Consider the following 24704-nt stretch of genomic DNA (forward strand, 5'->3'; position numbering starts at 1 on the left):
TTAAGAATCGTTACCCTCTACCAGACCTCTCCTCGGCTTTTGAACCTATCCAGGTGGCCACCATTTTTTCCAAGCTGGACCTTCGGAATGCCTACCACCTGATTCGGATACGCGAAGGAGATGAGTGGAAGACAGCCTTCAACATAGCCAGCGGACATTATGAGTACCAGGTCATGCCATTTGGACTCTTCCAGGCTCTGGTAAAAAATGTGTTCCGGGACATGCTAAACCGTTTTGAGTTCGCCTACCTTGACGACATCCTGTTTTTTTCTCGTGCTGCCCAAGAACATGTTCTTCATGTCAGACAGGTCCTTCAGTGCCTCCTGGAGAACCAATTGTTTGTGAAAGCCGAGAAGTGTGAATTCCATCGCTCTACAATCTCCTTCCTGGGATATGTCATCGCTGAGGGAAATGTCCAGATGGATCCTGGAAAGGTGAAAGCAGTGGTGGATTGGCCTCAACCTACGTCCAGCGTGCAGTTGCAACGTTTCCTGGGTTTTGCTAACTTCTACCGCCGTTTCATTTGGGGATACAGCACCCTGGTGGCCCCCCTCTCTGCACTCACCTCTCCCAAAGTACCGTTCACATGGTCTCCAGCTGTCGACAGAGCCTTTGTGGACCTGAAGCATCGGTTCACCACAGCACCCATCCTCATCCATCCGGACCCGTCCTGTCAATTTGTGGTAGAGGCTGATGCTTCTGACGTTGGAGTTGGGGCCATCCTGTCCCAGCAAAACTACATCCCTGTGCCTTCCTGTCCCATCGTTTCAATCCTGCAGAGAGGAACTAAGATGTAGGCAACCGAGAACTCCTAGTGGTCAAGATGGCGTTGGAAGAGTGGAGGCACTGGCTGGAAGGAGCAGAACATCCATTCCTGGTCTGGACCGACCATAAACATTTGCAATATCTCCGTACAGCCAAGCGCCTTAACTCCAGGCAGGCCAGGGGGACTCTCTTGTTTACTAGCTACAACTTCACCATTTCCTATCGCCCAGGGTCCAAGAATGTGAAGCCTGACGCCCTCTCCAACCTATACAGTTCCTCTGTCATACCCTCAGTCTCCGAAACCATTCTCCCTACCTCAGCCTCAGTGGGTTGGGGTATTGAGATCCTGGTTCGCAAGGCACAACGTTCCCAGCCTGGACCTGAAGGGGGCCCGGCTAACCGGCTGTTTGACCCTAACTCATTCCGGTCCCGGGTCCTGGAATGGGCCGTTCCCGGTTCCCGCCGTACCCTAGCATTCCTTCGACAACGTTTCTGGTGGCCCACAATMGTTCCTGATGTCTCTGCCTTCGTCGCCTCGTGCACGGTGTGTGCCCAGAACAAGACTCCACGGCAAGCTCCTTCTGGCCTTCTTCAGCCACTACCGGTCCCTCATCGTCCCTGGTCTCATATCTCTCTGGACTTTGTCACTGGGCTTCCCCCGTCTGATGGCCACATCGTCATTCTGACAGTAGTGGATCGGTTCTCAAAAGCCGCTCATTTCATCCCTCTCCCCAAACTTCCTTCTGCCAAGGAAACGACCCAGCTCAAAGTGCATTACGTCTTCAGGAAGGTGTTCTGCACCCTTATTGAGGCGTCGGCCAGCCTATCCAGGACCTGGAGACCACCTTAAGATGCCTGATCTCAACCAACCCCACTACCTGGAGCCAACAACTGGTATGGGTGGAGTATGCCCGGAACACCCTTCCCTGTGCAGCCACGGAACTCTCCCCTTTTGAGTGCTCCATGGGGTATCAACCTCCACTCTTCCCAGAACAAGAACCGGAAGTCAACGTACCCTCGGCCCAGATGTTCGTCCGCCGCTGTCGACGTACCTGGAGAAGAGCTTGGGTAGCACTTCTCAAGACCAACTCCAGGTTTCGTCAACAAGCGGACCGCCACCAGACTCCAGCTTCCCGCTACCACATTGGGCAGAGGGTATGGCTGTCCACACGGGACCTGCCCCTTTGGGTAGAGTCCTGCAAACTGTCCCCCCATTTCATTGGTCCATTTCCCATCTCTCGAGTTCTTAGTTCCACTGCTGTCTGTCTCTTCTTACCCTGTACCCTCCGTATTCACCCTACGTTCCATGTGTCTAGGATTAAGCCCATGTCTCAGTCTTTTGTCTTCTGTCCCTAGGTCCACCCACCCCTCCCCGTGTCATTGATGGCCAACCGGCATACATGGTAAAACGTCTCCTGGGTGTTCGACCACGGGGCAGCCAGTACCTGGTTGACTGGGAGGGTTACGGCCCGGAGGAGAGGTGCTTGGTTCCCATTAGGGACATCCTGGATCTAGCCCTCGTCGCCGACTTCCACCGCCGACACCCCGGTCAACCAGGTATATTTATCCCTGTGTTTCCTGTGTCTCTGTGCCAGTTCGTCTTGTATGTCTTTCAAGTCAACCAGCGTGTTTCCCCGTACTCCTGCTTTTATTCTCTTTTTGCTAGCCCTCCCAGTTTTGACACTTGCCTGTTTTCTGGACTCCGTACTCGCCTACCTGACCATTTTGCCTGCCCTGACCTTGAGCCTGCCTGCCACTCTGTACCTCCTGGACTCTATACTGGTTTTGACCTTTTGCCTGTCCACGATCATTCTCTTGCCTACCCCTTTTGGATTGATCAATAAATATCAAAGACTCAAACCATCTGCCTCCCGTGTCTGCATCTGTGTCTCGCCTTGTGCCCTTATAGAAAACACCATTCCCATAGTCATACGTCGCAATAAAGAAAGTTAGTCAAAAAGGAAAATCCACACGTCGAACAGATAAAAATGTTGTTGATCTTTAGAAAAGGTCTCCAATATCTGCCGTTTCCATTAGACGTTGCAATATGTTTTTTGCGACATTGCTTTTGTTGTATTAACCTGCCTAATGAAATGTTTTATCTCAATACAGTTCTAGAATATGTTACGAACAGAGTGGACTAAGTTTTGGATACTTTACCCTTTGCCAAAGTGTCTAAAAAGGGTGTTGTTTTAAAGGAGTGCAAGAGTGAATTGAGTTATTGCACACGCGCACTTCAGAGACCAGGCGTCTCCTAACGGAAATATGCAAATACATGCTAGAACGTGCCAATCGTCCGTAGAGCTCCGAGACAGGTTTGTGTGTCGAGGCACAGATCTGGGGAAGGCTACCAAAAAATGTCTGCAACATTGAAGGTCCCCAAGAACACAGTGACCTCCATCATTCTTAAATTGAGGAAGTTTGGAACCAATAAGACTCTTCCTAGAGCTGGCCAAACTTAGCAATCGGGGGAGAAGGGCCTTGGTCATAGAGGTTACCAAGAATCTGATGGTCACTCTGACAGAGCTCCAGAGTTCCTCTGTGGAGATGGGAGAACCTTCCAGAAGGATAACCATCTCTGCAGCACTCCACCAATCAGGCCTTTATGGTAGAGTGGCCAGATGGAAGCCACTCCTCAGTAAAAGGCACATGACAGCCAGCTTGGAGTTTGCCAAAAGGCACCTAAAGGACTCTCAGACCATGAGAAACAAGATTCTCTGGTCTGATGAAACCAAGATTGAAGTCTTTGGCCTTAATGCCAAGCGTTACGACTGGAGGAAATCTGGCACCATCCCTACAGTGAAGCATGGTGATGGCAGCATCATGTTGTGGGGATGTTTTCTATCGGCAGGGACTGGGAGACTAGTCAGGATCGAGGGAAAGATGAACGGAGCAAAGTACAGAGAGATCCTTGATGCTCCAGAGCGCTCAGGACCTCAGATTGGGGCGAAGGTTCACCTTCCAACAGGACAACGACCCTAAGCACACAGCCAAGACAACGCAGGAGTGGCTTCAAGACAAGTCTTTGAATGTTCTTGAGCCAGCCAGAGCCAGCCAGAGCCCGGACTTGAACCTGATTGAACATGTCTGGAGAGACCTGAAATAGCGTTGCAGCGACACTCCCCATCCAACCTGACAGAGCTTGAGGGGATCTGCAGAGAAGAATGGGAGAAACTCCCCAAATACATGTGTGTCAAGCTTGTAGCGCCATACCTAAGAAGACTCAAGGCTGTAATCGCTGCCAAAGGTGCTTCAACAAAGTAGTGAGTAAAGGGTCTGAATACTTATGTATTTCAGTTTTTTTTGTAATACAATTGCAAAAACATCTACTAAACTGTTTTTTCTTTGTCATTATGGGATATTGTGTAGATTGAGAAAAAAAAACAATTTAATCCATTTTAAAATATAGCTGCAATGTAACAAAATGTGGAAAAAGTCAAGGAGTCTGAATACTTTCCAAATGCACTGTGTGCAGATGGTTTAGTAGCTAAAATAAGATGTTAAATACATGTCCCAAAAAATGTAAATAGTTTCCTTCTCTTTCTTATATCGCTCAGATATAGGACATACACTTCAGAACAAACTTTTGCTTTTTTATTATCTGTTTATCCGTGTATGAAGCTGTTATTCAATGTGTTTCTATGGGCTAATAGCAGTAAGGCCAACTTTTTTTTTAAAACATTTTTTCATACCTTAAGNCAGAGCGCTCAGGACCTCAGATTGGGGCGAAGGTTCACCTTCCAACAGGACAACGACCCTAAGCACACAGCCAAGACAACGCAGGAGTGGCTTCAAGACAAGTCTTTGAATGTTCTTGAGCCAGCCAGAGCCAGCCAGAGCCCGGACTTGAACCTGATTGAACATGTCTGGAGAGACCTGAAATAGCGTTGCAGCGACACTCCCCATCCAACCTGACAGAGCTTGAGGGGATCTGCAGAGAAGAATGGGAGAAACTCCCCAAATACATGTGTGTCAAGCTTGTAGCGCCATACCTAAGAAGACTCAAGGCTGTAATCGCTGCCAAAGGTGCTTCAACAAAGTAGTGAGTAAAGGGTCTGAATACTTATGTATTTCAGTTTTTTTTGTAATACAATTGCAAAAACATCTACTAAACTGTTTTTCTTTGTCATTATGGGATATTGTGTAGATTGAGAAAAAAAAACAATTTAATCCATTTTAAAATATAGCTGCAATGTAACAAAATGTGGAAAAAGTCAAGGAGTCTGAATACTTTCCAAATGCACTGTGTGCAGATGGTTTAGTAGCTAAAATAAGATGTTAAATACATGTCCCAAAAAATGTAAATAGTTTCCTTCTCTTTCTTATATCGCTCAGATATAGGACATACACTTCAGAACAAACTTTTGCTTTTTTATTATCTGTTTATCCGTGTATGAAGCTGTTATTCAATGTGTTTCTATGGGCTAATAGCAGTAAGGCCAACTTTTTTTTTAAAACATTTTTTCATACCTTAAGCAAGGGGTCCTGAAATTCTAAATCCAATAGCTAAATGATCCTTGGTATGACCATCCTAAAACAATTCCATATGTTAGCTTAGCAGACCTCCCCCTCTATTCACATTTCCATGCAGAACTCCATGTCATTATCTAGTTTGATTTTACAAGCTGCTGACATACATTCTCTTCTCTTCCTCTCATGATGACCTCTAGTAGCCACTTGTTTTCATGTTAAATATGAAGCAAAACATCAAAAAATGTATGAATAACTGGATTATACGGCCAATTGTGCAAACACTTTGTTACTGAAGAGCTTCACAAGTTAATTGCATAATTTTGTGTAGTGGCAGACAGTAGTAATTAACAACAACAAATATCACTTTTATTAACATTGATCATTTTCCTCTTATAGACATGACCAGAGGGGTGGGAAGTGGCAACTCTCAGTAAGTGCCGGTGAATCCGTGCTCCCCGCTGCTGGAACAGGAACTATCACGACAAAGGAAAAGAAAATCCACAATGATGAACCACTAAGCCACTTGGTAGGGAGCATTATGGGGGGAAAGAAAGGGAGGAAAATGGAAATGACAACGCGGCCCGGAGAAAAAAGAGGAGCGATAAGAGGAAGACTGTGGTCTAATCCTGCTTCCTAGAGGGATTAAGTTGTGCACTCTCTCTAAAGTTGACGTAGTCCTCAAACGCCAGGGTTAAACAGGCCAGTCTTTCCTCTCCTCCCTCTGTATGCGTTCCACGGGTCTAATGGCATTACAGGGATGTGGAACTCTTTTATCTGAAGGTGTAATATCATAAGGTAGAGAAGTCTTTAGCAGTATATCTAAGCTTGGCAGCGACCAGGTCAGTCTAATAGATGTCACTCGTCTGTCTAATCTGATGGAGGAGGTGATAAAAACCCTCTCTGTTCTGTGAGCTGATTTCCCCTGGGGACGACCGGACAAGAGGATGCTCTCACTGTCTCTCAGGCCTACGCAGACAGGGACTAGAAGACCAGGCACGCTGGCAGTCAATATCATACAGAGGAGAATGATATTAATAACCAGTACAAGAGTGGAATGACAATCACAGTAATGGCAATAATATACAGACAACTCATTTGGGTGTGATTTGTCATCATATAATGTACACAGTCAACTTACACTGTACAATAAAACCACTTCATGAGGGAATGCTGGTGACTATTGATGTTTTCTTAACCAAATGGCAAGGTGGAAATTACCAGTTGTGATTCTTTTAATTTTCTATTCTGATGCCTTGTCACTTTACCCTGCATTTATGTACATATCTACCTCAACGACCTCGTACCCCTGCACATTGATTGGTACTGGGAAAGCCCTTTCCTATTTCAGCATGACAATGCCCCTGTTCACAAAGCGAGGTCCATACAGAAATTGTTGAATTGGAATTGGAACGCTGACTGCGAGCCAGGCCTAATTGCCCAACATCAGTGCCCAACCTCACTAATAATCTTATGGCTGAATGGAAGCAAGTCCTCGCAGCAATGTTCCAACATCTAGTGGAAAGCCTTCCCAGAAGAGTGAAGGCTGTTTTAGCAAAAAGGGGGGACCATCTCCATATTAATGCCCATGATTTTGGAATGAGATGTTCGATGAGCAGGTGTCCACATACTTTTGGTTATGTAGTTGCTTAATTGTTGTGTATTTAATTCCTCTTGTGTTACTAACATATACAGCGAATTCGGGAAAGTATTTATACCCCTTCACTATTTCCACATTTTGTTACTTTACAGCCTTATTCTAAAATAGACAACAAAAAACACAATACACACAATACACCATAACGACAATGCAAAAACAGGTTTTTAGATTTGTTAAAAAAAAGTTTCAAACCCTTTACTCAGTACTTTGTTGAAGCACCTTTGGCAGTGATTACAGCCTTGAGTCTTCTTGAGTATGACGCTACAAGCTTGGCACACCTGTATTTGTGGAGTTTCTCACATTCTTCTCTGCAGATCCTCTCAAGCTTTGTCAGGTTGGATGGGGAGTGTTGCTGCACAGCTGTTTTCAGGTTTCTCCAGAGATGTTCGATCAGGTTCAAGTCCGGACTCTGGCTGGGCCACTCAAGGACATTCAGACTTGTCCCAAAGCCACTCCTGCGTTGTCTTGGCTGTGTGCTTAGGGTCGTTGTCCTGTTGGAAGGTGAACCTTTGCCCCAATCTGAACATTCGCCCCAAAATCTTGGGTTCTGAGAGTCCTTTAGGGGCCTTTTGGCAAACTCCAAGCAGGAGGTCATGTGCCTTTTACTGGGGAGTGGCTTCCGTCTGGCCACTCTACCACAAAGTCCTGATTGGACTCTGTCAGAGTGACCATCGGGTTCTTGGTCAACTCTCTGACCAAGGCCCTTCTCCCCCGATTGCTCATTTTTGCCAAGCGGCCAGCTCTAGGAAGAGTCTTAGTGGTTCCAAACTTCTTTCATTTAAAAATGATAGAGGCCACTGTGTTCTTGGGGACCAATGCTGCAGAAATGTTTTGGTAACCTTCCCCAGATCTGTGCCTCGACACTGTCTCGGAGCTCTACGGACAATTCCTTCGACCTCATGGCTTGGTTTTTGCTCTGACATGCACTGTCAACCGTGGAACCTTATATAGACAGGTGTGTGCCTTTCAGTCCAATCAATTGAATTTACCACAGTTGGACTCCATCAAGTTGTAGAAACGTCTCAAGGATGATCATTGGAAACAGGATGCACCAGAGCTCAATTTTGAGTCACATAACAAAGGGTCTGAATACTTATGTAAATAAGGTATTTCTGTTTTTTACTTTGAAGAATCTGTTTAAGTGTTTAACCCTTTTTTGGTTACTACTTGATTCCATGTGTTATTTCATAGTTTTGATGTCTTCAAAGTAGTAAAAAATAAAACTTGAATGAGTAGGTGTGTCCTAACTTTAGACTGGTAGTGTATATTATTTTATTCTTTACTCTGCATCGTTGGGAAGGGCTGGTATGACAGCATTTCATGGTGAAGTCTACACCCGTTGTATTCGATGCATGTAACACATGCAATTTTGATTGGATTTAAAAACCAGTTGGTCACATTCACGTGCTTTGTTGAGAAACGGCGTCAACCATAAACTAAATGTACAGCTATCATGCTTGTAAACTAATTATAGTGTTCAAAAAACATATTAATAGATTGCTTTTTATAAATAATGTTTGGTTATTACATTTAACTGCCAAAAAGGCTGTAATCAAGATAATTTTCTTAGTAGGTGATGTCAGAGGTCAACATGTGGGAGAAGTTGGAGCTCAGGGATAATAGAAGTGTTTCCAGTCATATGTGGTAAATACCACCTTCCCACTTGGTTATAAACACAGAGTAATTATGAACATTACTATCACATTTAAATTGGCATCCCTATCACTCTCATTCTATGAATTGTTGAGGGCCCAGGTTAAGATGAGGAGATTGGCTTACAGGTAAACTGAGGTTTCAGAGTGGGTTGCCCCCTGTTGTCCTCCTGAAGAATTGCCAGGTGTGTATGAAAGAGGTGGTGTGTGAGGGAGAGAAGCAGGGCCTCTGAGTGTGACTGACTGTGTTAAGGTTAGGGTTCAGGCTAGGTTACAGGGTTAAGATTAGGGTTAWMGTTAGCTAACATGGTAAGTAGTTGCAAAGTTGCTAACAAGCTAAAATGCTAAAGTTGTCCGTGATGAAATTGAAGCATGCAACCTTTGGGTTGCTAGACATTCGTGTTAAATGCTCACCCATCCACCCTAACCAACCACCCTCCTTTCGTTTCTGCCTTAAGTAACCTTCTGTCTTATGTAACCATACCAGAAATAACATATCATACTCATTTGAGTGTCCCATATTTACTTTTACTATGTTATGTCTATTCTATGAGACCAGGCTGAACATACCTGTAGGAGGTATCACAACCATACCAAGTCATAAGATATCTCTCTAGCCTCGATTATAAGAAACTCCTGTAATTCTAGCAATGTCAGCGCTCTACCCAATCACTGCCTTTTTTCCTTAGAAATCCCTGATCAGGGCTGGGCGAGGAGAGGAGGACTATCCGGGTCTGATTCAATTAGTATAAGACTGGTTCCGCCATGCATTAACTACTGGGGTTAAAATGGGAGTGGATTGAATTAGCAGTGAATCAGCTGTGGAGGAGCTGGTAGCTGGGATTGTGTAGCGCTGTTGTGTGGAGCAGGACATGCTGGAGCAGAATAGAGGCTGTCAGACAGAGGCACGCTCCAATTAAGGACCATTGTCAGAGTACTGCTCTCCCAGTGAGCTGGTTTATGGAGCAGCCTGGGAGGAGGGAGGCCCACTGTTTAGAGACTACTGAGAGAGATGTTAGGCTACACTGCAGCATGCGACGGGAGGGGAGAGTGGCTTGGTGTTCGAGACAGTTGGTGGTCCATGTTCAGTCGATAACATTTGCCTGGCATGGGTAAAGTAATTGTCCTGTATTGTTTGTACATTGAGCCTTACATACTGTAGCTTCATGTGTCATGATTCCACCCTCTTCTCTTGAGGTGTGAGGATCTATGACATGAGATGCTAAATGGATTCTAAATGTAGGTAGAGAGGAGGTGAAGCCAGCGGGTTATGAGGAATAATGGGAGGTGTTAGGTAGACCTGTGAATGCAAGCAGAGACACTGCTGAAACCCCACCCCCAGCTAACACCATTCCTTCACAATCACAGGTTGGCATGCAAGGGATATCAATCAAATACTTTCAGTACATTTCCAAATTACTCTAATTTGTTTAGCCCTTAAATTATATATAACTTTGTGATGAACAAGCCTGTTCACAAAAGTCACACTTTGTTACACCCTTGTGCAACCGCATGACTATTCGACTGGGGAAGTAAAATAGAAAATATGAAATAAACGTCCTTCGCAGTGCTGTACTGTACTTCCTGAGATGCATGATCTTCCTGTCTGGGTTGGCGCCCCCCCTTGGGTTGTGCCGTGGCGGAGATCTTTGAGGGCTATACTCGGCCTTGTCTCAGGATGGTAAGTTGGTGGTTGAAGATATCCCTCTAGTGGTGTGGGGGCTGTGCTTTTGCAAAGTGGGTGGAGTTATATACTTCCTGTTTGGCTCTGTCCGGGGGTATCATCGGATGGGTCCACAGTGTCTCCTGACCCCTCCTGTCTCAGCCTCCAGTATTAATGCTGCAGTAGTTTATGTGTCGGTGGGCTAGGGTCAGTTTGTTATATCTGGAGTACTTCTCCTGTCTTATCCGGTGTCCTGTGTGAATTTATGTATGCTCTCTCTAATTCTCTCTTTCTTTCTCTCTCTCGGAGGACCTGAGCCCTAGGACCATGCCTCAGGACTACCTGGCATGATGACTCCTTGCTGTCCCCAGTCCACCTGGCCGTGCTGCTGCTCCAGTTTCAACTGTTCTGCCTGCGGCTATGGAACCCTGACCTGTTCACCGGACATGCTACCTGTCCCAGACCTCTCTAGAGACAGCAGGAGTGGTAGAGATACTCTTAATGATCGGCTATGAAAACCCAACTGACATTTACTCCTGAGGTGCTGACTTGTTGCACCCTCGACAACTACTGTGATTATTATTATTTGACCATGCTGGTCATTTATGAACATTTGAACATCTTGGCCATGTTCTGTTATAATCTCCACCCGGCACAGCCAGAAGAGGACTGGCCACCGCTCATAGCCTGGTTCCTCTCTAGGTCTCTTCCTAGGTTCTGGCCTTTCTAGGGAGTTTTTCCTAGCCACCGTGCTTCTACACCTGCATTGCTTGCTTTTAGGCTGGGTTTCTGTACAGCACTTTGAGATATCAGCTGATGTAAGAAGGGCTATATAAATAAATTTGATTTGATGATCACCATGCATAATTCCAAGCATTGACCAGAGTGGTGTTAAGTCCGCCGCCATTAGACTTTGGAGCGGTGGAAATGCGTTCTCTGGATTGATGAATCACGCTTCACCATCTGGCAGTCCGACGGATTAATCTGGGTTTGGTGGATGCCAGGAGAACACTGGCCCCTTATTTACAGTGATGGGAAATCTTAAAGCTAAAGCATACACTGACACAGCAAGGGCGGTTCGTTGCTCCAGAGCCTTGGTGGTGATCTTAGGCTTTAGGCTGCTCGGCCATGGAAACCCATTTCATGAAGCTCCCGACGAACAGTTATTGTGCTGACTTTGATTCCAACGGCAGTTTGGAACTCGGTAGTGAGTATTGCAACCGAGTACAGATWATTTTTACACACTACGCACTATAGCACTCGGCAGTCCCGTTATGTGAGCTTGTGTGATCTACCACTTCGCGGCTGAGCTGTTGTTGCCCCTAGACGTTTCCACTTCACAATAACAACCCTTACAGTTGACCAGGGCAGCTCTAGCAAGGCATACATTTGACAAACTGACTTGTTGGAAAGGTGGCATCATATGATGGTGCCAAGTTGAAAGTCACTGAGCTCTTCGGTAAGGCAATTCTACTGCCAATGTTTGTCTATGGAGATTGCATGGCTGTGTGCTCCATTGTATACACCTGTCAGCAACAGGTGTGACTGAAATAGCCAAATCCACTAATTTGAAGGGGTGTCCACATACTTTTGTAAATATAGTGAATGTGAATTCAATCAAATTCAATCATATTTGAAAGGAGACTTTCAGCAGGGTGAATGGAACATGTCTGTAGTAATATCTCCTGTGGTAATTGGTATGACATGGCATTCAAATGCGTCTTCTGTTGATCCCAAGGATATCATTTTCCAATCTGGTACCTTGAAGCTCATCGCTCAAGGCATTCAGGTAGTGGATACCATGAAAAACATCTACGTGACCACATCCCGTGACATTTCTTTTATTAAGTTTGCCCGCCAGTCGTTTCCTAGAAAGCAGAATTTTCATTTGTTGAGAACAGTTATGTGGTCTCTCAGTACTGTAAAGCAGCTTTTCATATGAAATTACTCTCTAAAACAGACTACTCTTAGAATTCCTTTACGTGGTTTTGCTCAAGTAAACAGTCCCTTATCACTTTATCAAAGCTGTGTCTATAARAACATTCAAAGCAGCATTCAAAGTCAGAATGTGTCTCTTGAACATACTTTGTGTGATCAGTTGAGATTGAGAAAGGAGAGGGAGTATAAAATGATACAATATCATATAAGTACAGTATGTAGCAGCAGTTCTTCCAGTTTTGGTTGATTGAGAGGGTGTGTGTGTGCGTATACCTGTTCACGGGGGGTCATGAGGTATGGTGTCCCTTACTTACGCCACCTGAGCCCCTCCCTGTGATGACTCGAGCAGAATGAAAAACGCAATAAAGCTGATATCTGACCGTTCGGACCTGCACTGCTCTAATTATTCTCCTCTTTACACACYAAGCGGGGGAAGAAGAGGAGCTAATAACTGAACCGAAATGATCTGTGTAGCCTGGTATTTGAGGATAAATGTCAGCTGGGTGTGTGTATATACCAGTGTTGCCTAGCCTCTGTGCTCGGATCAAACCTGTGGACACCTCATTCTGGCAGCCCCAGAGTTGAGCCCCAGCGATACGACTGGATAAGCCAATGGTGCTCCTCTACTAACACAGCCCGGAGAAGCCAGCCCACCACGAAAGGGTTATCATTCTCAAAATGTCAGGGGCACATGTGGGGGAGTCCAAGAGAGCTCGGAAATAGACCGGGCCTAGGGTGTCCCCTCCGTTGAATGTTATATTTTTTATATTGCTGCACTTTGCTGTGTGGGTTCCTGTGTGGGCATTGCTGTTGGCCTACGGTTGTGTGCAGTAGAGCTTCTGCTTCTACAGAAATACTCTACACATCTGTTTGAAGGTCACAATGTATTGCTGTCCTCTCCTCCTCTACTACCATTGTCACTAGGTTATGATGGCCTTTAGATCCTGTCCATCTCCTCTACAGGGTTGTGTGAGGTCCCTCTACCCTGTCACTTCTCACAGCACTCTCACTGAGAGAGCCTTATTATGAAAGGCAAATGGGATCCTGCCAGGCACTGTACAAACAGACACACAGCTCCTCATAAGAGATGCATAGCAGAAAGTTAATCGAGGCTCCAATCTTGTGCTAGACCTATCAACCTCTGCATGTCAGGCTACAAATTCTGTCACCGCGGCTTGACATGAACAGCACCCTGGTCTGAAATCAATCACAGCCACAGCCTCCTCTCCCAGCAGTATAAGTGTAGAGGTATTATTCCTAGCAATATTACTCGAAAGCCTTGTTCACACTGCTCAAATCAGTTATGGTTTTCTAATCAGTTTTAGAATACTGACTGTCCAAACATCAGGTTACAAGTGGCTAAATCAGATTTGTGTGACAGCAGTAATTTGCTGACATGGCTACGCTAGTTGTCATAGTAACGACTTTTGTGTGCGCAGTGGTGTAGGCTGATTGGTGGTTGTGCTCATGTTTCCTATCACTCAGAAGTGATGTAGCAAGCTGAGGTGACAACAATGTCTGCCATGGACGTGTCCCAGTTGCTTTGAATGTTCAAAATCATAGTGTAAGGACACTTTTAAAGCCTCAAAGGATAAGATGATTCAACTTTCAAAACGAGCCCTTTTTGGCTAGCCACAATCAGATTTGTATCTGACTTCAAACCACATACGAAGGTGGTTTGAAATGCGGATTGAAATATCAGATTCCATGTGCTCACTGCCTGTTCAGACTGCAGGAAAAAAAAAATATCTGAATTGGATATGCAAAAAATGTGGATTTGAGTCACTTCAAACTGCCAATGTGCTTTAGTTGTGCTTAAATGAATTGGGCCAATAGGAAACACCACTTCATCTTTGTGATGACAGCCAACTGGGGGTGGGTGCTTCCGTGGTTGAGGTATGACTTTCCACAGTTGTTTAATCCACTGGTGAGGCGTAACACCACTTCTTGTTATCCACACCTCTTATCTCTCTCATACCAAAATGAAACTGACTTGATATTTTTCATTTGAATTGAATAGAGAGCAGAGCATCACTGCTGGGCTTGATAACATGCTCCCAGGCAGCTGAAACACCTGTATGAGCTGGTCTCTCCCAACACACACCAGGGTTATTATCTACTGCCCACCCTTACCTTACACTCCTGCCCCCATGCCAACAACACAACATGTCTCTCATGGTATTATATGTTTTCTTTATGGATAAAAGGCTAAAAAAGGGAAAAGTGGATGAATTACTATAAAGAAATGTGTTTCTTTCTATGTTTAACATTTACATTTAACATTTACTTAATGTTTACAAAGAAAATAAAGTGAGTGGATGGATATAGTCACAAGTACAGCTATAGCTATAGCCAAACCAATAATCAGACATACATTAGCATAGGGATATTATTTAATTAATGAAATCAAGGAATTAATATAATATAAGCCTGATAAATTAATGGTCAGGATTGCCTGAAAATATATTTTTAAAAGTATATAAACAGTACTTGTCAAAAGTTTGGAAACACCTACTCATTCAAGGGTTTTCTTTATTTTTACTATTTTCTACATTGTAGAATAATAGTGAAGACATCAACACTATGAAATAACACATATGGAATCATGTAGTAACAAAACAAAGTGTTAAAAAAATCAAAATATATTTGAGATTTTAGAGTCTTCAAAGTAGCCACCCTTTGCCTTGATGACAGCTTTGCACACTCTTGGCATACTCTTGGCATTTTCTCAACCAGCTTCATGAGGTAGTCACCTGGAATGCATTTCAATTAACAGGTGTGCCAGGCAGTTGTGTTGTGACAAGGTAGGGGTGGTATACAGAAGATAGGTCTATTTGGTAAAAGACCAACTCCATATTATGGCAAGAACAGCTAAAATAAGCAAAGAGAAACGACAGTCCATCATTACTTTAAAACATGAAGGTCAGTCCAATCCTGAAAATGTCAATAACTTCAAAAGTTTCTTCAAGTGCAGTCGCAAAAAAACATCAAGCGCTATGAAACTGGCTCTCATGAGGACCGCCACAGGAAAGGAAGACCCAGAGTTACCTCTACTGCAGAGGATAAGTTCATTAGATTTATCAGCCTCAGAAATTGCATCCCAAATAAATGTTTCACGGAGTTCAAGTAACAAGTAATTGTTCAGAGGAGACTGTGTGAATCAGGCCTTCATGGTCAAATTGCTGCAAAGAAACCACTACTAAAGGACAACAATAAGAAGAAGAAACTTGCTTGGGCCAAGAAACATGAGCAATTGACATTAGACCGGCAGAAATCTGTCCTTTGGTCTGATGAGTCCAAATTTGAGATTTTTGGTTCCAACCGATGTATCTTTGTGAGACGCAGAGTAGGTGAACAGATGATCTCCGCATGTGTGGTTCTCACAGTGAAGCATGGAGGAGGAGGTGTGATGGTGTCGGGGTGCTTTGCAGGTGACACTGTCAGTGATTTATTTAGAATTCAGAGTACACTTAATAACCAGCATGGCTACCACAGCATTCTGCAGCGATACACCATCCCATCTGGTGTGCGCATCATTTGTTTTTCAACAGGACAATGACCCAACACACCTCCAGGCTGTGTAAGGGCTATTTGACCAATAAGGAGAGTGATGGAGGGCTGCATCAGATGACCTGGCCTCCACAATCACCAGACCTCAACCCAATTGAGATGGTTTGGGATGAGTTGGACCGCAGAGTGAAGGAAAAGCAGCCAACAAGTGCTCAGCATATGTGGGAACTCCATCAAGACTGTTGGAAAAGCATTCTAGGTGAAGCTGGTTGAGAGAATGCCAAGTGTGCAAAGCTGTCATCAAGGCAAAGGGGTGGCTACTTTGAAGAATCTCAAATTTGAAATATATTCTGATTTGTTTAACACTATTTTGGTTACTACATGATTCCATATGTGTTATTTCATGGTTTTGATGTCTTCACTATTATCCTACAGTATAGAAAATAGTAAAAATAAAGAAAATCCCTTGAATGAGTAGGTGTGTCCAAACTTTTGACCGGTACTGTATATACAACTTAAAACCATCTTTAGTCAGTCAGTCCTCTTTCAAATATCTATTGCACCCTGTAAAATGTACAATAGTGTCTGCTTAAAACAATGCATAAAAGACATGATGCTAACACCAAAGCAGCCCGCTGCCCATAAATAAGAATGAGTGCTACGTTTGGAACTGCCGATTTTTGTGCTTCAGTAAAACTATTCCTGGACAGTATTTTCCACTGCTGTTCTCCATTGCTCTTCATCCATGGTTTACCAGCAGGTTCTGAAAACAAGGAGAGGACAACGTTAATCAACCATATGTCAGGTCAATTTAACACAATACATAGCACAACAACACACACGTCTTCAGACTCACTTCAGTTTAATTCTTAACAAAATGTCTATCAAGCCCCTGACCCCCTTGGGTCTTGACTCTTGTAGGGGAAGCGAGCACCATGATTTCCATTCCTCTGTGATGCTCTTAGGAACTACTAGGTGTGAGTAGGGGGAGGAGTCTCCCTTCTAACCAGCACCAAACAAAGGTCAGCACCAATGATGTCTATGGTCAAGACAATTGTAGTGATTCTCTAGGTGGGTCGGAACCACTTGTCACATCTGCTCCTGCTAAGCCCTCTGGTGTTCATCTGGTGTCTTCTTGACCTGCAGTTACTCTCCCTGTACACTCTCTCTCTATCCCTCTCCCTCTCTGTGTGATTGTGTGATTGGAGACAGGTGTGCTGGAGTCAGAGTAGATCCCTACCAGCTGCAACTCGTTCCATAATCAAGACCTATACAAATACTCAGTCCTGCCACTTCCACTCTGCCAGATCGTAATCTCTGCTTAGTCAGTTCATGAGTCTAGCCATTTATGATTATTCAAGATCCTGTTACTCTGCTGTGCCTGTTTCCCTGCCTGACACCGTTTATCCTCTCATTGCAGTTTACCTCTCTGACTCCTGTCTCCAGTTCCACATCTCACCACCCAACTACCTTGCTCTGGATTTTACTCACCACCACTACCTTGGATTTCCCTCAGTACCTGTTCACCCTGTTCCACTCAGCCAACTCCAACCTCAGTCTCCACATCTGGTTTTTCTGCAACTCATCCGAGCTTCCCCGGATCTGCACTCCATATCTCCCTGTGTAACAATAAATATTTTGGTTKATTCATCCCTGTTTCCTCATTTGAGTCTGCTCTTGGGTTCCCCTGTGTCGCTCCGCTTAACACCACTGACACTTTCATAAAGAGTACTCACAGATTACTGACAGAGAAGTCCTCTCCGTCTCTGACAACAACAAAGCAAAATACCGTACATCCACAGCTTGTCCATTCATTTAGAGAGAAAGAATAGAGACAAAAGAAAATCGAAATAAATAATTATCAGCTTGATAACAGTGATGGCCTAACTAGTCTTTAAAAGCATTTCTAGAGTGTACTGTAGGCTTTGACGTCATCATAAATACATTTGGTGCACAAATTGGGAACAGGTGATTTAAAGAGCACTCTCCCTGCATTCTCATCTATTAATTTGGCCAGAGCTTTGAAAGCATCCTCAACAGACCTACAGGGACACGGCATGGAGAGCAGGGTGCTGCTGCAGAGGGGGCAGGAATAATGGCATGTTATTGAGGTCCATGTGGAACAATACTCAGAGCCTTGGCAGGCCAGCCAGGCAGAATCCGGATGGGATATTGACCTGCAGCTGGAGGTAGCAGTGCGAGGTTAGTACACACTGAGAAGCATGCCCCGAGACACACAGCAGAATCAATACGCATCTCGTCACGACCGAGATCACAACACATCCCATCAGAGTACATCGTAAGGGACACCTCCACCTGCAGGGAAAGTAAGTGTTTGTGTGTCAGGGAGAGAAAGACTTGCAGAGCTTAGCCAAAAAGTTCCCACAGTGTGAATACATGCTCTGCTAGTGCGTACTTGTTTCACTTTATCTGAGGTGATTTCGATTTACTCACTCTACCCAAAGTCAGCACAATACTGTTACACACTTACAGACAAATATACACCTTCGCAAATGTAAAAGGTTCTCCTATAGCTCTAATGGGAGCTACAGTATACAGTAGTAGCGTCTGAGCTGTTGTAGGGTCAGTCTTGATTAGCTAAGAGGGTTTCCTCAGCAGGAAGCTCTGACAACTGGGGTCAGACAGCAGCACATTGACCCCGGACCTCTAGCCTCTATATAATCACCACAGTGACAAGAGGTCAACACAGAGGGGAGTATACATATGAACTATGACCGGAGTGTCTGTGGGAGTGATGTCAATCTGCCTGATGCTGTTCTGTGTCCAGACAGAGCCATCTACCCAGCTGGTAAGGAAGAGAATGAAGATGAGTGTCTTAAWTGTACACAAGCATTATTGTTGATTCTACTCGTTTTCTTTCATCTATATCACTTAAAAATAACATATTACATGTACAGCAATTTATTTTATAACTTCCATACTGAATTAATGGAAAGTGCATGTATACTGTATATCACTGAGAACCATTTACTTTAGAAAGCAGTCAATGTTTACTGCAAGGAACARATCTCAAACGTCTGGTGACAACATTCCATCTGACAGGCTACTTATACTAGCCTGATTCCTCCATGGCAGTGGTACTACTATTTATTTTCTGCTCAGATAGTTTTGGGGTATAGAGGAGGCCGAGTGAGAGTCAGGAGTAGAGGGGGAGACCGTAGATGGTACTCTGAGCACTCGGTCCCCTCTCCCAGGCTCAGCTCAATTGGAAATCCGTCTTATCTGATGACTGGCAGGCAATTGGAATTCCCGGGCGATAGCCCCCACTCTGCCACAGAGTGAGGCAGACAGGCAAAGAAAAAGATAAAACTACTGAGATGTGATGCGAGTGCCTGGTTTTCACTGAGAGCTTTCCTGTGTGGAAAGATAGCCTCTCCTAGCTCCTGACGGATGGCAACACAACATGCTGGCTGCATCCCTTTCAAAGCCCCCAGGCCACTCTATACTCTACACCAGCAATAGGTTTAGTTTCCCTACTTTCCATTTATTATTAAATATTTACTACTTTCCATTTATTATTTCTGATGATTGCATTCATGAGGAGAGGGATCAATTGCTTTGAAGCTACACATGAAAGTGAGCATAGCATGTCAACCTGGCCTTGAGTGGGGAAGTCAGGATGCCACAAACAACAACCCCAACATCATTTTTTGGGGGAAATGTTTTTGTATTAAAAGGGGGAAATTATTTTAGAGTACAAAGAGGAAATCGGAGTGCATTGTGAGGTGAGGGCCTGTGAGTCAAAGTGGCCAGGAGGACGCGGAGCGGCAGCCTGGCCGTTTGCGGTTTTGGCCATTTTGTTTAACAAAGCCAATTGAACCCCCCAGATGGCCAGGCAGGCTGGACATTTATCTCAGCTGGGGGCCTCACACAGCCTTTCACCCACAGGATAAAACAGAGCCCATCTCCAGGCCCAGGCGTTCTGTGAAATCCGCTATAGAAAGCCAAAGTGTGCCAATTCTTTGGCGTTTGAGGTGGCTTTCAACTCCACAATGTGTGAGCCCTGGACCTGTGTTATTATCTGGTCTATTAGAGAGAGAAAGAGAGAGAGTGGTGACGCGAGASGAGAGAGGCTCTGGAAAGGTCAGCCAGCGCCGCTGGAGCACATTGTGTCCTCCCTCTGTCCCCCATCCCTCCCTACGTTTGAAAGCCTTGTGTTGACTGTGACGCCAGGGCCACAGTGCTGATGAAAGCCCAAAATGGTAGCTTTGGATTCAGCTTGATCAGATGTGCTGTTCGATAGCACTCAGCGAAACAACAAAAGAGAAGGAGGACTGAAAAGGGAAAGAGAGAGAGAGAGGGAAAGGGGTATAGCTAGAGCAAGACAATGTTTAATGCATCACTGTTAAGGCTAGACCACTTTGCTGTACCGTGGTAGAAACTACTCAAAACAGGTGAACAATAAAATATATAACGACATCAAACATCAACGTATGTGACAGCTTGATGGTAGTAGTGGTTACGATGACCCTACTTGAGATAGCTGGCTTTCTCTGGTCGTAAAAAGGGGCTTAGCGGCTAATGGGCATTTGAGGTGAGGCTGAATAAATGAACTGCTGAGAGAGAGAAAGAAACAGAGAGTGAGAGAAAAGAAAAAGACCGGGAGAGACTGAAAGAGAGAGATAGAGAAGAGGGAGAGACAGAGAACCAACACTCTCTCGCCAGTAAATGTAATCTCAAAAGGCCATGCAGCACAAATGTTTGAATAATCCCTAGCGACAAAAGAGAGTGATGGAACAAAAATAATTGCTTATAATTCCCATTAAAGTAATGCTACTGTAGTGCACAGCACAGCCCAACAGGCCCAACTAATTGCAATAGAGACAGAGAAACAAAAGACTCATGAAAGACAGGGGAGACACGTTGCATCAGTAGCTGGGTGAAGAGGTTACCATTGTAATTGTGGTGCAGGCAGGTTATGCATCAAAGGAAGCAGTCAGGTTCCAAGTTGGAAGACCTTAGTGACTTCAGAGATATCTTGATTGATTTACCCCAACAGGCAGAGATATACAACATATTGTATTGTGATGGAGAAAACAATCAACCAGTACATTCACCTCAGTGTTTTTGTCTGTGGAAGAAAGCACAGGGATCCGGATGGTGACTTGCTCTAGACTACCATTATAAAAGATAGGATAATTGTCCTGAGATTGCAGTATGCTCTTTCCTTGAACAATACTCAGGCCCTGAAACCAAACTCCCATTATAAAACATTACACAATGTTGGACTCAATTGGAAACAAACTTTCCACTATGCTCTATGCTATTCACTAGTCAGGTGTGCTGTTATTGTGTGCTGTTATGTCTGAAAACAATGTGGCACATAGCAAGTCGACGCCACGGCAACAGAAAGATAATGGTCTTCGGTTTGATTGGCTGCTTCTCCGAGCTTGGATCAATTCATGTTTGAAAGGAGGGAAAGGCTGTTCATGATGACGCCTCCAACAATATGAAAATGAAATCAATAAGTCCACTGTGAAGGACTGTGAAAGAGAGAATGAGGGAGACATAAAAGAGAGATATATAGGGAGGTCAAACACAAACAGACACACACAGCTACAGCTCCTACCCACTGATATAATACTATTCCCCCCACTCTCTCTCTCCCTTGCATCACCTTGGAGACTTCTCTCTCTCTTTCTCTCCCTCTTTTTCTCCCTTTGTCTAAGCACACAAGTGGAGAGAGCGAGGCCAAAAGTTTCAAACCTCCGATTGTCGTGTCTGACTTCACACTCCACTGTGCTCGCCGCACTGGGGATTCATATTGAAATAATTGGAATTATTCTCCCCTGCAGGCCTGCTTGACTAGGCCTCTACTRTGTGTGTTTCTGTGTGTGTGCTGGGCTGCAGTCAGATAGATAGCTAGTGATAAGGACCATAGGACCAGTCCTTCTGTGGCCTGGCTTCTGACTCTTTAATGAGGCACGGCTGAGGGCCACAGAGAGCAGAGAGGGCTCCTCCGGCTAACACACTGGACTGGCTCTCTCTCACAGGGGCAAGGGTCTGGCTGTCACTACTGTCACCCTCTTCACTGGACACTGACGGAGTCACAAGAGACCGGTCATAGAGTTGTGACTGCCTCTTCACCCTACACATGGATGGAACACTAACCTATGTWATTGTCAAAGAAGAGAAGACTGAAACAAAACTAGAGAAAGTAAAGTGCCACTAGACAGGGAAACTTTGTTGTACAACTTGTCTTTTTGTCCTACTTTTGCTCTTGAACTTTTGCATGTGTCAAAAGTTTTGCTTGTGTGAATTTAGACATACAGCTGCAAGTTATAACATACTGTATGTGAGGGGTACTGATGATTAGTTGATCAGGTTTTGGCTGTATAATTGTAGTTACTTATCTGGATTCAGCTATAGAAGTATAGTTACTGGTCTGGTCCATATTCAGTTCTGTGTGGAGCAGTGATTACTGGAGAATGACAGTCTGGTTGGACAGTATTAACCTGTGGCCCTTATAGGCCCTGCCAGCCTGTGTAGCCAGGCACACATCCTTCTTTATTAAGACTGAGTAATGAGGGACTTGGACTGGCATGGCTCTCCACTCCTCTCTCAGCGTCCCTCTGCTGTCTATCTCTCTTCAACTCCTTAAACACCATTCGTTTCTCTCCATCTCTCTTTCCATCTCTCTCAGCTCATCCATCTCCTGCCTTCAGAGGCCTATTGTCTTTTTGTCTAATTCTCTTACTCTCCCTTCAATTTTTTCTGACTATCTGTTCATTTCTTTCCTCTTTCTTATATTTTCTCTGTTGACAGAGTGTTAAAAGTGTAATCTTTGCCCCTGCAGCATTAGTTCAATCCAGAATATTAAAGATCAATAGGTTTGTCTGCTCCCTCAGATCTACAGTAGAGCCATACTTACATCATCCTGAGGAGCTACAGAGTTGATTTGCTTTTACTTGATCTCTCGACACATCATTAATCATGTTGTAAACAGCCCCTTTTGTTCTCTGAGGCCAGCCCAAGGATACAAAGCAGATAGATACTACCGGTGGACCTGCCTGCCTGCTGTCTTTCTACTTTCATAACCTGGGAAGGGTCCAACAGCTTGGCTAGTTAACCAAGCTGCTGGGGATATTCTGCCCTTGCCAATGGAGTGGATCGAACTTAATGCACTCAGTAATTCTACAAAGTGTGTCCTGATGGACAGTGGAGCTGACAGCTGATGAGGAGAAGCAGGTTTGACAGCGTGCGCGCGCGCGCGTGTGTCGTAGTGTGTGTGTTTTGTTGTGTGTGTGTGTGTTGGTGTGTGTGTGTGTGTGTGTGGTGTGTGTGTGTGTGTGTGCGTTCGTTCTGTGTGTGTGTGTTGTGGTGTGTGTGTGTGTAGTATAAGTGTGTGTATATCTGAGTGTTGGTGTCTGTATATGAGTATGTGTGTGTATATCTGAGTGTGTGTGTATATATAAGTGTGTGTATATATGAGTGTGTGTGTACTGTATATGAGTGTGTGTGTGTGTATATCTGAGTGTGTGTGATATATATAAGTGTGTGTATATGTGAGTGTGTGTATATATGGTGTGTGTGTACTGTATATGATGTGTGTGTATATGAGTGTGTATATGAGTGTGTGTGTATATAAGTGTGTGTCTATATGAGTGTGTTTGTATATATAAGTGTGTATATTATAAGTGTGTGTTATATGAGTGTGTGTGTACTGTATATGAGTGTGTGTGTACTGTATATGAAGGTGTGTGTGTGTGATATATGTGTGTGTATGAGTGTGTGTGTACTGTATATGACTGTGTGTTATTGAGTGTTGATATGGTGTGTGTTGTACTGTATATGAGTGTGTGTGTACTGTATATGAGTGTGTGTATATATGAGTGTGTGTATATGAGTGTTGTGAGTACTGTATTGAGTGGTGTGTGTTTATATGAGTGTGTGAGTATGTTATGGTGTGTGTATATATGAGTGTTGGTGTGTTGTACTGTATATGAGTGTGTGTGTACTGTATATGAGTGTGTGTATATATGAGTGGTTGTATATGAGTGTGTGAGTATGTATATGAGTGTGTGTGTGTATATATAAGTGTGTGTGTATGAGTGTGTGTGTACTGTATATGAGTGTGTGTATATATGAGTGTGTGTATATGAGTTTTGTGTGTTACTGTATATGAGTGTGTGTGTACGTATTATGAGTGTGTGTATATATGAGTGTGTGTATATGAGTGTGTGAGTACTGTATATGAGTGTGTGTGTGTGTATATGAGTGTGTGAGTACTGTATATGAGTGTGTGTATATATGAGGGGGTGTGTGTGTATATGAGTGTGTGTGTGTAGTGTGTGAGTACTGTATATGAGGTGTGTGTATATGAGTGTGTGTGTACTGTATATGAGTGTGTGGTTTACTGTATATGAGTGTGTGTATATGAGTGTGTGTATATATGAGTGTGTGTGTACTGTATATGAGTGTGTGGTGTACTGTATATGAGTGTTGGTATATGATGTGTGTGTATATGAGTGTGTGTATATGAGGTGTGGTATATGAGTGTGTGTATATTATGGTGTGTGTTACTGTATGAGTGTGTGTGTGTACTGTATATGAGTGTGTGTATATGAGTGTGTGAGTATATATAGTGTGGTGTATATATGAGTGTGTGTATATGAGTGTGTGCATATGGGTGTGTGAGTATATATAAGTGTGTGTATATATGAGTATGTGTATATGAGTGTGTGAGTATATGTGTGTGGTGTATATATGAGTGTGTATATGAGTGTGTGTGATATAAGTGTGCGTATTATATGAGTGTGTGTATATGAGTGTGTGTATATGAGTGTGTGTGTACTGTATGATGATGTTGTGTATATGAGTGTGGTGCTGTATATGAGTGTGTGTATATGAGTGTGTTATATATGAGTGTGTGTGTACTGTATAGAGATTGTGCTCTCTCTCGCTGTGAGTATATATACGTGTGTGTATATATGAGTGTGTGTATATGAGTGTGTGAGTATATATAAGTGTGTGTATATATGAGTGTGTATATGAGTGTGTGTGTATATAAGTGTGCGTATATATG

At 44.0% G+C, this 24704-nt stretch overlaps 1 protein-coding gene across 1 annotated transcript in view; it reads right to left on the minus strand.

Moving 5' to 3' along the window:
- Positions 1–21666: 21666 nt before the first annotated feature.
- LOC139029003 (MICOS complex subunit mic25a-like) overlaps positions 21667–24704 on the minus strand; it is a 52454-nt gene continuing 49416 nt past the window's right edge. Inside the window, exon 5 of the mRNA XM_070447734.1 lies at positions 21667–21717. Within this exon, the coding sequence (XP_070303835.1) occupies positions 21667–21717 (51 nt within the window). The remainder of the gene's footprint in view (positions 21718–24704) is intronic.

Source organism: Salvelinus sp. IW2-2015, linkage group LG17 (assembly GCF_002910315.2).
Source record: "Salvelinus sp. IW2-2015 linkage group LG17, ASM291031v2, whole genome shotgun sequence".
Taxonomy (NCBI): domain Eukaryota; kingdom Metazoa; phylum Chordata; class Actinopteri; order Salmoniformes; family Salmonidae; genus Salvelinus; species Salvelinus sp. IW2-2015.